Below are 13331 nucleotides of genomic sequence, written 5' to 3'. Positions count from 1 at the left end.
AATTGTAAATAAATGATATTCATTTAAGATAATTTTGAATTATAGAATGTGAAAAAAAATTTCCTTTTTCAGTCCCAGTACAAATCTCAGTTTACAGCAGCCACAGACACTGCATGGAAGGCCCCTACAAAAGATGAAGAAAAGGGTAGCCGTAAAGAAAGAAAGAGAAGCCGTTGGGATACCAGCTAATGTGGCTCTACTGCTGTTTTAACTGTATCATAAAGCATTGTAAATATGAATGAAACATCATATTAAGTAAATTTTCACTCTTTAATGTGTTTGAAACATTGTAGTTGACTGCTAAAAAAATAAATATTAAACCTGTTTCTAATTTTAATCTATGTATTTGAATTACAACAGACAAGTAACAAATTTAGTTTTTTATATAAGAAATTGTATGAATGATTTTTATTTGTTGAAATACATTTAAGTATATTTGTATAAAATTTTAAATCCAATTGAAGACTTTCCAAATATGCTGGTTTACATCTACCGATGAAGACTTTCCAGATGGTGTAGTTGTATTGATATATAAATAACATTGCAGAGCACAAATATATCTGACATGTACAATAGATTATCTATAGATCAAGATTCCCTACCACACAGTTACAAATTAATCCTTTCCTTAATATTTAAGAATTCCCAAAATGTGTACCACAGCAACTTCCTCACTAGATGTTACATTAGAAGCTAAAATTAAGAGAATCTTAAATTCATTTGCTACATCTTGTTTATGCAAAGATCAGTTTCATAATTGTTATAAAAATCAAACTATCATGTGTAAAAGTAAATTAGGGTAATTATGCACCCCTTAATTAAATTTCTAAAATTTTTCTCGGACTTATCTGTGTTTCTAATTGTTATATTGATCTTCAACCAGATGATATGTAAAAAGATATTCTTTGTGCATTCATTTAAATGCCATTGTTTTAGAGAGATAACAGTGCTTGACTGCCATTTATCAATGGTTAAAATTGTTCAGCAAATTTTTATTGGCCTGAAATGTTTTGCAAAAAGTTAGCACAGCAAGTGTACCAAGAATTGAAATTTTTTTACTTATGCCAAACAAAAATTTATTATATTAAATGCTTATATTTTTTATAGAATTTAATCCTTCAATTGGCTAGGAGTAGAAAGTCGTTCTTTCTACATTAAAACATTGTTGTTTTAAAAATGATTCATATGCTAAATAGTTGATAACTACAGTACACTCATGAGTATCTGGCTTCTATACTATCCACAGTCTAATTTTCTTTTATTGTAATTAAATGAGAAAAGCAAGATATTGCAAAAGCAGTCATCTATTAAGGACTTTTTCAAAACTTAAAAACTGTAAGCTTTTACTCTTATCTTAGGGTTCCGTTTTCATATCTGTGTAATCATTTATCAGTGAAAAATAAGTTAGAATCAATTTTTTAACAATTAGGCTTACTAGTTATGTTAATGTTTTCTACATTTACGTTGGGCATTACAGAATTTATGTTAAAATGTGAACAGTTTGTTTTATTTAACTTACTTTTTCTCTAATAAATTCTTAAAACGAGCAGTGTAGTACATAAACATGTATAAACTATCAGTACAGAGCCTTCTATTTTAACTCAACATGTTACTGGCAACTGCATTCACATTGAGATAAATGGAGTGCTTAGTGCTCAATATGAAGTGAGAAAATACATATTTATAAGAGTGTGTTTTGGTATAAAAACCTTGCCTACCAATACCAGAAGACAAAGAAATGAATTCAAGGAACTCAGCCTGTCCTTTAACCACATACGGCCAGATACTTGAGAGTGTACTGTAGTCTGATAAAATAAATTTTTATCAAACAATTAATGTGCATGAACTCGGATTTCATTCTTCTAAACATCATCTTGTAAGCAGAAACACAGGAGCTGATTTAACAGCTTTTATAAATTCTACAGAAAAGTGCAAAATATTTTTCAAAATACATGAATGAAATAAAAAACTTCACTTTTTGACAACACAACTTTATTTACAAAACAAGTATACAGCATCCACCCAGAGGGAATATAAATGCTACAGCTGTATAAATACATGCTTCTCTTTCCAGAGGTATATTGGATGGAATAACTGTGAAAGGCACTCGTGATGACCGCCAGCGGGACTTTCTCAAACATACCCAATGGATTGGAAGCCGTTTGTATAAAAAAAAAATACAGGAATCAATCCTCTAAGTTTGACCAAAATATATTTCGAGCAAACTGATACTTAATTCATCTAATCTACAAGTGTAAGATGCAAGTCTTATCTATATTGGGATACAAATTGTAACAGAACAGTACCTTCAAGTTAAAATTATTTCATGCCAAGCATCATATCTCAATTCTAGAATGATGAATAGATAGACCTGTAAAGATAGGTTTAAATTATCCAAGCTTGCCATCAAAGGAAGAAAATGGCTAACTGAAGGATCTGTGAAATTTGAATAACCTGGTCCTTATAAAGCTGTAAGCAATTTATTTACTTTTTATGTAATATTCTTTTAAACGAAAAACTGTTTTGGCAAGAGGCTGTAACCTGTTTCCATGAGCTTTCAATTTTTTGACTTTTTTCTTTTACATCAATGCCATTTTTTAAGACTTGTCTTTTTTATCTACTTATGTTAGGATTTATGTTACGACAGTACAAGCGAGTTTACATTTTAATAATAAAAAGGTGTTAATCGTTGATTTTTATATTTTTAGCAATTAAAGTCATTTCATGTAGCATTTGTTGATTTCCATGTTTATTGAAATGAAATAATATGCATCTTGTGGTTATTCAAAAATATATTTAGGTATCACAAAATGTACAGTTTAACCATATGTAATGTTTGCAGTTTCATACTACAATATCTACCAAAAATTTCAAAGTTTGTGCTAATTTATGGATGCCCCAAGATCTGCAAGCAATAATATAATCAGAATTTAAATTTAAAAAAAAATCTAAAATTAATCTGGAGTCTGTCTTGCGGAAATAAAATACACACATGCAACACTCTCAAAATATAAACAAACACTACAATGTACATGCCAATTTCTTAATTCAAAAATAATGTGAAATTTACCAACACTTAAATGGTTAGACGACAATTAATAAATATTTGCTATACAGAAAATCAGAGAAAAGATTACTTTCAAAATAATAAAGGGATAGATAACAGGATTTTATTATACAGCAAAATCTTTGATGTAGTGTATTAAAAAGGATTTAAATATCACAATTTAGAGCACTTTTCTCTTCTCTTTTTTTTGAAGGAGATTGATACCAAGCTCTTGACAGTTCAAGTGTTAAAAAGTAGAAAAAGTGTCTCTCTTGAATGGAACTGGAGTTAAAATGTTCATACAAAAAAAGGATGCTAACATGTTTTGCAGTCACTACTTGTAACTGTATAAAAGTTCAATTCATGCAATATCTCCTCTAAAACCAAAAGTATAAAAAAATCTTTCAGGTATGGGGATCTTGATTTTAAGTAGTCCTCTATTAGAGACAGCTTCTCTAAACATTTCCATGAAGGTTAGTTAAACAATCATATAAATAATGATGCTCTTCATTCGACTACTCTGCTGTTGCTAAATGGATTACTGAAATATCACACTGTCTCTAATAAACCATACCAACACGTTCCTCCACCATGATTTCTTCAGAGAACACCAATCGGTTGGACATGGAGAGTCCTTCAAACTGGGCTACCATGTGTTCTACACTGTTTCTGGCTGGACTGGACCGTGGTTCTGGACTTTTATGGAAGCTGTTATTATCCAACTGCTCTTTATGAGGAGAGGGAGACTCTTCAGTCGCTCCTTTCTTAGATTTTAGTCCATTATCCGGTGTCAAAGTGAGTTCAATACCTGGAGAGGGCTCAGTGCAGCCAGACAACCAGGGGTGGGTAAGACACTCTTTGACAGTCATGCGTTCTCTAATAGAAGATGAAATTAAAAGATAATGTAAGATAAAGAAAAATTATGAAAGCAGATGATTGCATATAATCTATTATGTTATACCAGAAAATTCCAACTTTGAAAGTGGGGAAATTTTGCTACACATAAATAAATAAAAGTAGGTTAATTTAAATTAATGGAGGTAACTGTTACATAGGTATCAATTTAATCTTAATACAAAAATAATATTTGATACAGAATTCTGAAACTTATGCTTTTATACTATAAAACTAAGAATATTCGTACTGGATAACAATGTTCTTCCAAATCCATCTAAATTTATATAAAGCTCAATGTGTGTGTGTGTTGGTGTTCTACAGGCCAGACTTTTTGACCTACAGCTACCCAATTTGGTACATGTATACCTTAGAGGTTGGGAATGTGCACCTGGAGTCCCTATTTTTGAATTTTTAATTAGAATTTTAATTATTAATTAAAAACTAACCTTCCCCACAAAATAATCATTTCATTTTTTTTTCTTTTGAATTAAAATAAAACAGAATAAAGGACATTAAAATTTTTTTAATCTGCATAGCGTTACCCCAACTGCCGTATAAAAATTTGTGTTAGCCACTGGCGTTGAAAATTCGAAGATGCGCATTGTGTTCTAATTGTCGACAACTATTATCAACGGATGCGAACTTGATTTAAATTATTTTTAGGTTAGTTGTATGCTTTTGTAATTAAATTGTATTTATGTTAGTTATATATTTATCGTATATGCTTATAGTTTTAAGTAGTTTTTTTTTAACCTGTTTTCAGCCGTTTGTTTTAAATGATTCTGTTTATTTTCCTAGTGCTTGATGCATTTAAAATTAAACATTGTTAATTAATTGATCTGCTCATGATGAATCTGAGAAAATTTTGTTGACAAATTCTTGAGATATTACATAAATTAAAAAAGATATTCTTTAGAGCCCATAAAGTTTAAACGCCCAGTGACTCTGTTTTCAGGAATCATATTGTTAAAAAAAAAATGCTTTGTTTCAGTAAAAAATATTTTTATATTAATTGCAGATTAATCCTTTCTACTTTAAAGTATAAATTCTAGGGGAGCTAACAGAAAATTAGAGAGATACATATTACGTTATGACTGAAGGCCTTTATAATATTATGAGTGAATTATATGACTATCAAAATATGAAGTTTTAAAATATTTTGATGAATAAGCTGTTAAAGTAGGAATTACAAAAAATATTTAATTATTAAAATTTTAACGAACATTAAGATTGGCGATCGCCAAAGGCGGCTAGTTTATAATAAAGCTCAATGTGTGTGTGTGTGTTGGCGCTCTACAGGCAACACCATTTGCCCTAGAGCCACCAAATTTGGTATATGTATACCTTGGAGGTAGGAAATGTGCACCTCTGAACGATTTTTTAAAATTTTTATTTAGAATTTTAATTAATTAAAAATTAAGTGAAATTTCGACGTTTTACCGCTATAACTTCCAAAAATATAACAGCACAAAATAGATTTTTACATCATATTGAAGTTCAAAAAATAATCTTTTCAATGATACTAATGTTTTGACCTATAAATTAAATTTCTATTTTTAACGAATTTTTAAAAATATAAATTAAGCCTATTTTTCAACAAATAGAATTTAATCTGCAACGTGCATGGAAAAAATTAGCTTTAATGAATGTGTTGCCAGCACCTTTACAAAAGTTCTGATAAAAAAATAAGTTAATTACGACTGCAAATTAAATCCAGAAAAATGTAATTTTCAGCATGTGACTGTGTGAAATGAAATAAATAGGGAATGTGATATTTTCTTTTAAAAAAATGCAAGGCAAAGGTTTCTATGATCGTTTGCAATATCTATATTATTAATTCTATAAATCAACTTTATTTAACGTAAATATGTAGGATAGGATATACATTCAAATCCGGGCCCATTGGTTAATTTGTAAATCTTTACTAATATGCATACATACTGTTTAGTAGTGTTAAAATGTCTAAATAAAGTAAATAATTATATTTTATGTAACTTGAGTCAGTAAATGCACTGATGAATTACGCTTTCAAACTTTTTTCATACTTTGCTCTGTGAGACATATTTAACGAAATATTCTTTGTACACAAACATTTTAAATAAAAAGAGTTACACCAATGAACTAAACCAATCATTAAAATTGACTGATTTATGGAAAAAATGAATATTACTATTTTATAAAAACGTAAGCTTTCAGATCTTTCTGTTCACTACCTTAAAGAAAATATCAATTCTGGGCCAATCATTGCTCGGAATTACTCCAAGTTCAAATTAAAATATAAATCAACTATTATTTGCAAATCAAATATATAAAAGTGTCATTTTGAGCACATGCCTTTATGAAGTGAAAAAAATTTGAAATATGATATTTTCTAAATAATAAATGGAGGAAATGTTTCCTATGATCTTTTACAATACCTATACTATTAATTCAATAAAACCGTTTAATTTAAGGCAAACATGGTTTAATATATATAGGGTAATCACTCTAATCATTGCCCATCAGCTAATTTGGGGCATACATCTGCTAACAAAATGGTCTAAATGAACTAAATAATTATATTTTATCTAACTTGAGTTTACTTATTAAATGTTCCGATGAATTATGAATTTTATATTTTTACAAAGGTCCTCTGCACTATGAATCATATTCACCAAAATATTCTTGAGACATTAATATTTTAAATAAAAATTGTTGAATTCCAATCAACCAAATCAATCACTAAAACTGACTAATTTATGAAATTTGAATATCACTCTTCTATCAAAGAGGGCGATTTTAGACCACTTCATCAACGTCTCAAAGAAGATGCGCCACTCCTCTACCAGGATTTCTCGATACTGATTGTTGATTGTTCTAATATTGTAATATTCAAAACTTAATAAATGGGTCACATTTGATCTCAGAAAAAAAAATGTTTATTTATTTATTTAAAAGTTGAATTGTCAAAAGTATTTCATAGAATATGATTCCTCAGGGCAAAGGGACTGTGTAAAATAATTTTTACATTTATTGCCTGAAATAAAAAAAATAAAAAATATTTTTATCTACATTGTTTAAATATTTTGTAAGTAAAACTAAAAATTGTATTTTAGTTTTACTTACAAGATATTTTACGATGAATCAGAGGACATTTTATTGACTAATTCTTTAAGATATTATATACATTACAAAAATTATTCTGCAGTGCATATACAGCTCCAATGCCGAACAACTCTGCTTCCAATTTTCATATTTTAAAAAAAAAAAAAAAAAAGAGGTTAGTTTCAGTTAAAAATGTTTTTATATTAATTGCAGTTTCACATTTCCACTCAAATTTAAAGTTGAAATTTTATGGGCGCTGACAAAAAATGAAAGAGACAGATTAGTACAATGAACAGAACTGTTTAAGGCCTACATACTGACTGAATGATATAACTATGATTGAATTATATAACTATCAAAATCTGAAACTATCTGATTTAAAACATTTTGCAGAAAAAGCTATTACGAAACCAAGTTACATAAAATATTTAATTGAAAATTTTAGCGATCATTAAATACTGACGAACCAGCTGGTCACCAAAGGCGGCTAGTTTTATAATAAGCTATGAGACAAAACAAATATGCATGGATTAATACTCTTTTGTTAATGATACATTTTCAAAGTAACGCTATAATTTTGTATTTAAAAAAAAAGGCAGGACTGAATTTTAAAAATTTAATCTTTAAGGTTAATGAATAATTTTTCTTTGCAAAATTTTGTTAAGTTCCTAAGCACGGCCAAGCACCAAATGTAGAACATTAAATTGCCATCCATTAGCAAACAGGAATTTAAATAAGAATGGTCTTGTTTTTGTAATATCAATTTTGCTAAGAAAAGCATTATTTATCACAATTTAACCTTAGATTAGATTACCCATTGTTTATTACAGATATGTGACAACAAAAAAAGGGGTCATAATTATAGGTACCAACCACAGGTGTAAATTGTGTTAATAAACATATTAATGTTTTATTTCAAAGCTGCCTTTTAGTCCAATATTTTAGAAGAAAAAAAAATGAACCTCAACTGACCTTGGATTTCGAATGAGCAGTCTCTGTATGAAGTCTATGGCGCTATTAGAGACATTGCCAAATAAATCACTGGGAAAGTCGATTTCGTTCCTTGTAATGTTACAGAAAGTCTCTTGCTTAGTGTCTCCAGCAAATGGGGAGTGACCAGACAAGAGGACATATGTCAGAACACCTATGCTCCTGCATTAAAAAGAGTCAGAAATTTTTGTTCAGTTGACTAAAGACAAGCTAGTAAGAAATGCAAATCAGCAATCAAACATGCATTTACACAACTGATTAAATTGAAAAGAAAAATAATGCATGGATTAAATTTTAATTCACAATTAATACATTCGTTATCATCTGACTATTTCATTATTAGTGAGTGATTTCAAAAACATATTTCATGAATAATGTACTCACCACATGTCAGTAGCAAGACTTATGGGTTCATAATGGAGGACTTCTGGGGCTGCAAAAGAAAGAAAGTGTGTGCTTAAAAAATAATAATAATTGCATAATGAAATATACTTGCCCGATGCATATTTAGTTAAAGTTTACAAAACTATGGCATGCACAAAGAGATTTTTTTTTTTTACATGCCATGAAGAATAATGAATTCTGGGAAGCACAAAATAACACTCATATTTTTAATTTAAATAATATTATAAGTAGCATATCTGCAAAACTTAATTTTCAGATGAACTCTTTCTCACAAAATGCTGCAACTTATATATATTATTTTCATGATATCAAAATTCATAATCTTTTTATCATCAGTGTTAAGAACTCATAAGTTGACTGCATAGAAATTTTTTACTAACATAGCATTGTTATGAAAAAACAGCCTTTTATTCATGACTAAATAATCGGAAGTTAACATTGTAAATGACGCCTCACAGTTATCAATGTTAGGTTGATTCTAAATGACAAAATAAGATGCTATAAAGTAATTCATAAATCCATCAAATAAAAATAAAACCCGTTCGCAACTATCATTTTACAAGACCAATTTACTAAATAATCAATGTAAGTAACATTCTTACTACGAAATTGAATTTTTTAAAAGAAATTTTGCGCTATCAAATTAAATTCATTTATTTCATTTCCAATTGTGATATTTCATCCATAGTGTTTCTGCATTAGTTATATTCAAAAATATATTAATATAAATGAAATAGTTCGGTTTAGTTTTATTAACGCCCCGTTTTAAAGCAACACTAGGGCTATTTTTGGGACGGACCTCGAAATTTGAAGCGCGGTCAGATGACGAGAATGACATCTGAGCTGGTACCCCCTCTCCAAACTTCCACACCACACCAGCGGGAGAACGTTTGACATTGACGGATTCAGCGTGCACCAGAACCGCTTACACAACGGTTCTTCGGTGGAATCGGGCCTCGAACCTGGAACCCTCCGGTTCCGAAGCCGAGACGTTACCATCAGGCCACTGTGGCCCGAAATAGTTAGGAGTATTTCAATTAAATTTTATTTTATAAAAAATGTACCTATATACTTTCTGTTTACTTACGAACCAAAGAAAATTACTGTCATTACGTGAGCGATTTTTAATTTCATTTGTTTTTATTTTATCTACAAGCACAAAAGAAGTCATAATTTTGTCACGGTTTCAGTTGGATGTAGTCAAATCATTAAAGAAAAAAAAAGTAGTCAAAAGTAGTCACGACACCAATTCAGTTGACGTTAAATCAAACAATTCGGATGGTACTGTAATCAATACTATCGTATCTGCCCGCCCGAACACACAATCACCGTCCACACGTAGCATTTCGGTTTCCATAGAAACAGAAATTTTTTTGGCGATCTGATTTTTACGTGTCCATTAGCTCACAGTGGTTCCATTTTTTCAATCATATCACTGATAATCTACGAACAAGCAGATTACAACCAAGGAAAGGGATAAGGATATTAATATATACAAAAAAAAATGTATCTTAAATGTTCTAAGTGGGTGGACGTCCTGCGGCAAGGTAGTCGGTGAAGCACGACGCCACTGAAAGTAGAATCGAAGCGGATCGGACCAATAACAATCTGCTTTCTTCTGACTGAAATTCGATTGTTTTCTTGAGTGCCAGTGCTTGTGCACTTCTACTCAATGTGGGGATAATTGAGCGGAGAGAGCGGGGAAAAAGTGCTTTTTGAGAATTAGATTGACTACCTAGTACTAAATCATCGTTGAACGTAAGTAAGTATCAAATAAGAACTAAATGGGACTGCTAAAAAATACAATTTTTAGACTACTTTTTAATGATACACATGCAATAATTTTCAATAAAAGAATTTCACACATTCGAAAAAACTTGGGACAAAACTAGTTTCGGATTATACGAAAGTACTTTTTACAATGCCAATGAAACAAGCTGGTAAAAGTATTGAGACTCCACTGAATTTACGAAATAGAATGTGAAAACAAGAAACGCTTAGTTTCTTGAATCTTGAGTTTTCTATTTTTAATTAAACTAAATTTATATAATTATTCTCGTATTCCACAGACTGAAGGAGAAAAGCTCAAGACATAGAGGTAGCGTTGGCGTCACATTTCCTATAAAGACATAATAAGTTCCATCGAAGAGATATCAAAAATTGATAATCCTACAATTTACTATTGAACGTGGTACAATGTCAAGCTTGTTATGGAGTAAATTCCAAGCGGTGTTACAACGTCTTTAAGTGGTGATGAATTCCTTTAACAAACGTCAAACTGAAGATGAAATATCTACGGAAACTTCATTTATAAAGAAATGGAGAAACTGCAGCCGTCTTGACAATTTGTACGTTGAGGGTTTAAGTTTTCGTGGTTTAAAAAGTAAGACAATTCCATGCCGAACCAGAGAAATTAAAAGAAAAAAACGCCCTTTTTGGAATTTAAATATCGATACAATAACTGAAGCAAAATCCATTCCGCAAATTCTCTTTATTTTATTTAATCATCCTATAATCCTTAGTAGTTTTTTTGAATTCAAATTAAAATGAAACATAACAAAGAATCCCGCACCAACCGAAGCTCCATCTAAAGTCCTAAGAATGAAGGGATCTCTTTTCTCTCAATACATAACACAATCTAGTCTTCTACATACGTAAAAATAAACAGGCAGAAATCATCACGTTTTAATGAAACGCATTACACCAAAAATACATTTTAAATCTTAGATGCATATTTTTGATATCAATCTTCTCCAGAATTTATCCAAAAGGGCACATGATGAATTTTCAAAATTTTATTGTGTTTTAAAATTGCAATTTAATAAGAGGATCAAAACTAGTGTTATTGCTTTCATCCCCCCCCTTTCCCCCACTGCACGGTTTCTTTTCTAAATTTAGAAGACGAACTGATTGTGATGATGCCACCGAGTCCAATTCCCTTGATATCTTCTAATTAATCAACACAAAATATCTTTTTCAAAAAACTGGAAGCATATATGTAATAATATTAAGGCGCACATAAATAAAAATTTAAAAGCCAATAAAACTTATAACAAACAAATTCAGAATGTACGAAAGCGATTCTGGAAGATGACAAAGCAATGAATATTTTCCAATATGGGCGAAAAGCAAAGCCTTCTGCATGCAGATGCCGCGAATGACTCAGAATTTGACTCATATTTGCATGAGACGACACACTGCCCCTATGCCAATTAATGTCACGTACCGAAGAACGTAGGGGTTGTATAATGCTTCGCATTAGGCTCATTTCCTATTGGAAAAAATAGAAATTATCTCATTTTGTAAAAAGAATGTAACTAAAGATGCGAAATAAATGTCCAGTGCATTTTTGCTAAAAGGGAAGTGGAGAATAACAAAGGCGTTTTATTTTTAACTAAATATTTCAAATGGAAAAATGAGCAGGTCTGAATATTGTAACTGTAGCAAAAAAAAAAAAAAAAAAAAAAAAAAAGGAAGTTTTCATGACAAATCAAACCTTAGTTTCATAAATCTACCGATACATCTATGAAGCAAAGTTTATTCATCACTAAAAGAGATAGCTATATTTTGTTCGATTTTTAATTGTAAGATTATATATTCCAAATAGTTCTCATGATTCGGGAAAATCTTTGTAGATTCTCACCGATCATTCAGATTTTTTCCGTATGTCTTTAGGACAGGTTGAAGTAGTGGTTTGTGATTTTTATTTATTTATTTATTTTATTTACTTGCATACAAATGGAATCTACCTTTCAACTCACCGATAGGTATATCCCCCCTACCCTTTTTGTTATTGTTAAGAAAGTTCAATAGTGCAACAAAAGTACTGAAGTCTTTAAATATATTGTTTTATTTACAGTAAAAGTTAAGAGGTAAGAGCATTAAATATATATATACTTCTTTATTTCAAAAAATAACTAAGTAGGCCACCGGCTTCTCCAAAATATTCTTATCCATACAAGAAAATCGTTAAGTGAAGCCTTTATGGTGAGCTCTTGTGTTAACAGCCGCCTTGCAAACAAACATAAAAGCAAAAGGATTCCGTCTGGCAGACTGATTTTGAAATATCTCAGCGACACATCATCCATGTTTGCCGAGAGAAGCGACGCTACACCTCCACTTAGCCATTGACTGTGTTCATGCATTTTGTCAAAATTACATTTGACATCTTAGATAAGGTTTCACTAATAAAGCTTTAAAAAGTGAACAAAAATTTGGAATACGAATGCGAATGCTATGGGATTGACAATAGCTTTATTTAGTTCATTAATTGTGATTCTACCTCGAATATTTCAGTTACAGAATTTCTGTGATTTGCCTAACGTGCCAAAAATGAATGGAAAGTTATGGAATTTTCATATTTGAAATGCCACGTTTTTCAGCAAATGTGAATCTTAATTTATTCCACGTTTGCATGGTATCTATCCTTTCCAGCAATGAAATATTTGCAACAGAATGCTATGCATTTGTTTTAAGAAGAATTAAAGAACTGCAGGGCTTTAATACCGAAAATTGATCATTAGCAAATAAAGAATAAGAATTTTAAATCTAATATAAATTACAATGCAATTCAATTATTATGTAATATGCAATGATGATTTTTTATTAAATCGAGCAACAATTGTAATTTGATCCTTTATATATATATATATATCGACTGGTTCTTAGCAAAAACAAATATCTCCATAATGAACTATTCATAGTTTACATTGAATCAGTTGTCTTATTAGAAGCACATTAGGCACAATGTTCACTTCACGATGTCCTCGAATGCTTAAACAACACAGCGCATCTTCTATTTAGTATCTTAGCGCAGGTGTGCATTTTGAACTTCTGCTCGAAGACCAGCTGCTTCCAAAATTCATTGCAGATCTGCAACAATGATGTTAAGATCTAGCGACCAAATCCC

General features: G+C 30.4%; 2 protein-coding genes across 3 annotated transcripts in view; one reads left to right on the top strand and one right to left on the bottom strand.

Moving 5' to 3' along the window:
• Positions 1-331, top strand: part of LOC129983832 (ATP-dependent RNA helicase DDX42-like) — a 50778-nt gene extending 50447 nt beyond the window's left edge. For both annotated transcript variants that reach the window (XM_056093488.1, XM_056093489.1), the window contains exon 18: positions 73-331. In XM_056093488.1, the coding sequence (XP_055949463.1) occupies positions 73-189 (117 nt within the window). In that variant the 3' untranslated portion in view covers positions 190-331. The remainder of the gene's footprint in view (positions 1-72) is intronic.
• A 1644-nt stretch (positions 332-1975) lies between these two features.
• The window catches only part of LOC129983724 (serine/threonine-protein kinase 17A-like), an 88916-nt gene continuing 77560 nt past the window's right edge, over positions 1976-13331 (bottom strand). The window contains exons 6-8 of the mRNA XM_056093323.1: positions 8402-8450; positions 8000-8179; positions 1976-3922 (exon numbers count right to left, since the gene is read on the bottom strand). Of these exons, the coding sequence (XP_055949298.1) occupies positions 3607-3922; positions 8000-8179; positions 8402-8450 (545 nt within the window). The 3' untranslated portion in view covers positions 1976-3606. The remainder of the gene's footprint in view (positions 3923-7999; positions 8180-8401; positions 8451-13331) is intronic.

Source organism: Argiope bruennichi, chromosome 9 (genome assembly GCF_947563725.1).
Source record: "Argiope bruennichi chromosome 9, qqArgBrue1.1, whole genome shotgun sequence".
In the NCBI taxonomy this organism is placed as follows: domain Eukaryota; kingdom Metazoa; phylum Arthropoda; class Arachnida; order Araneae; family Araneidae; genus Argiope; species Argiope bruennichi.
The sequence above is the reverse complement of the archived record's forward strand: the minus strand, read 5'-3'. Positions and strand labels throughout refer to the sequence as shown.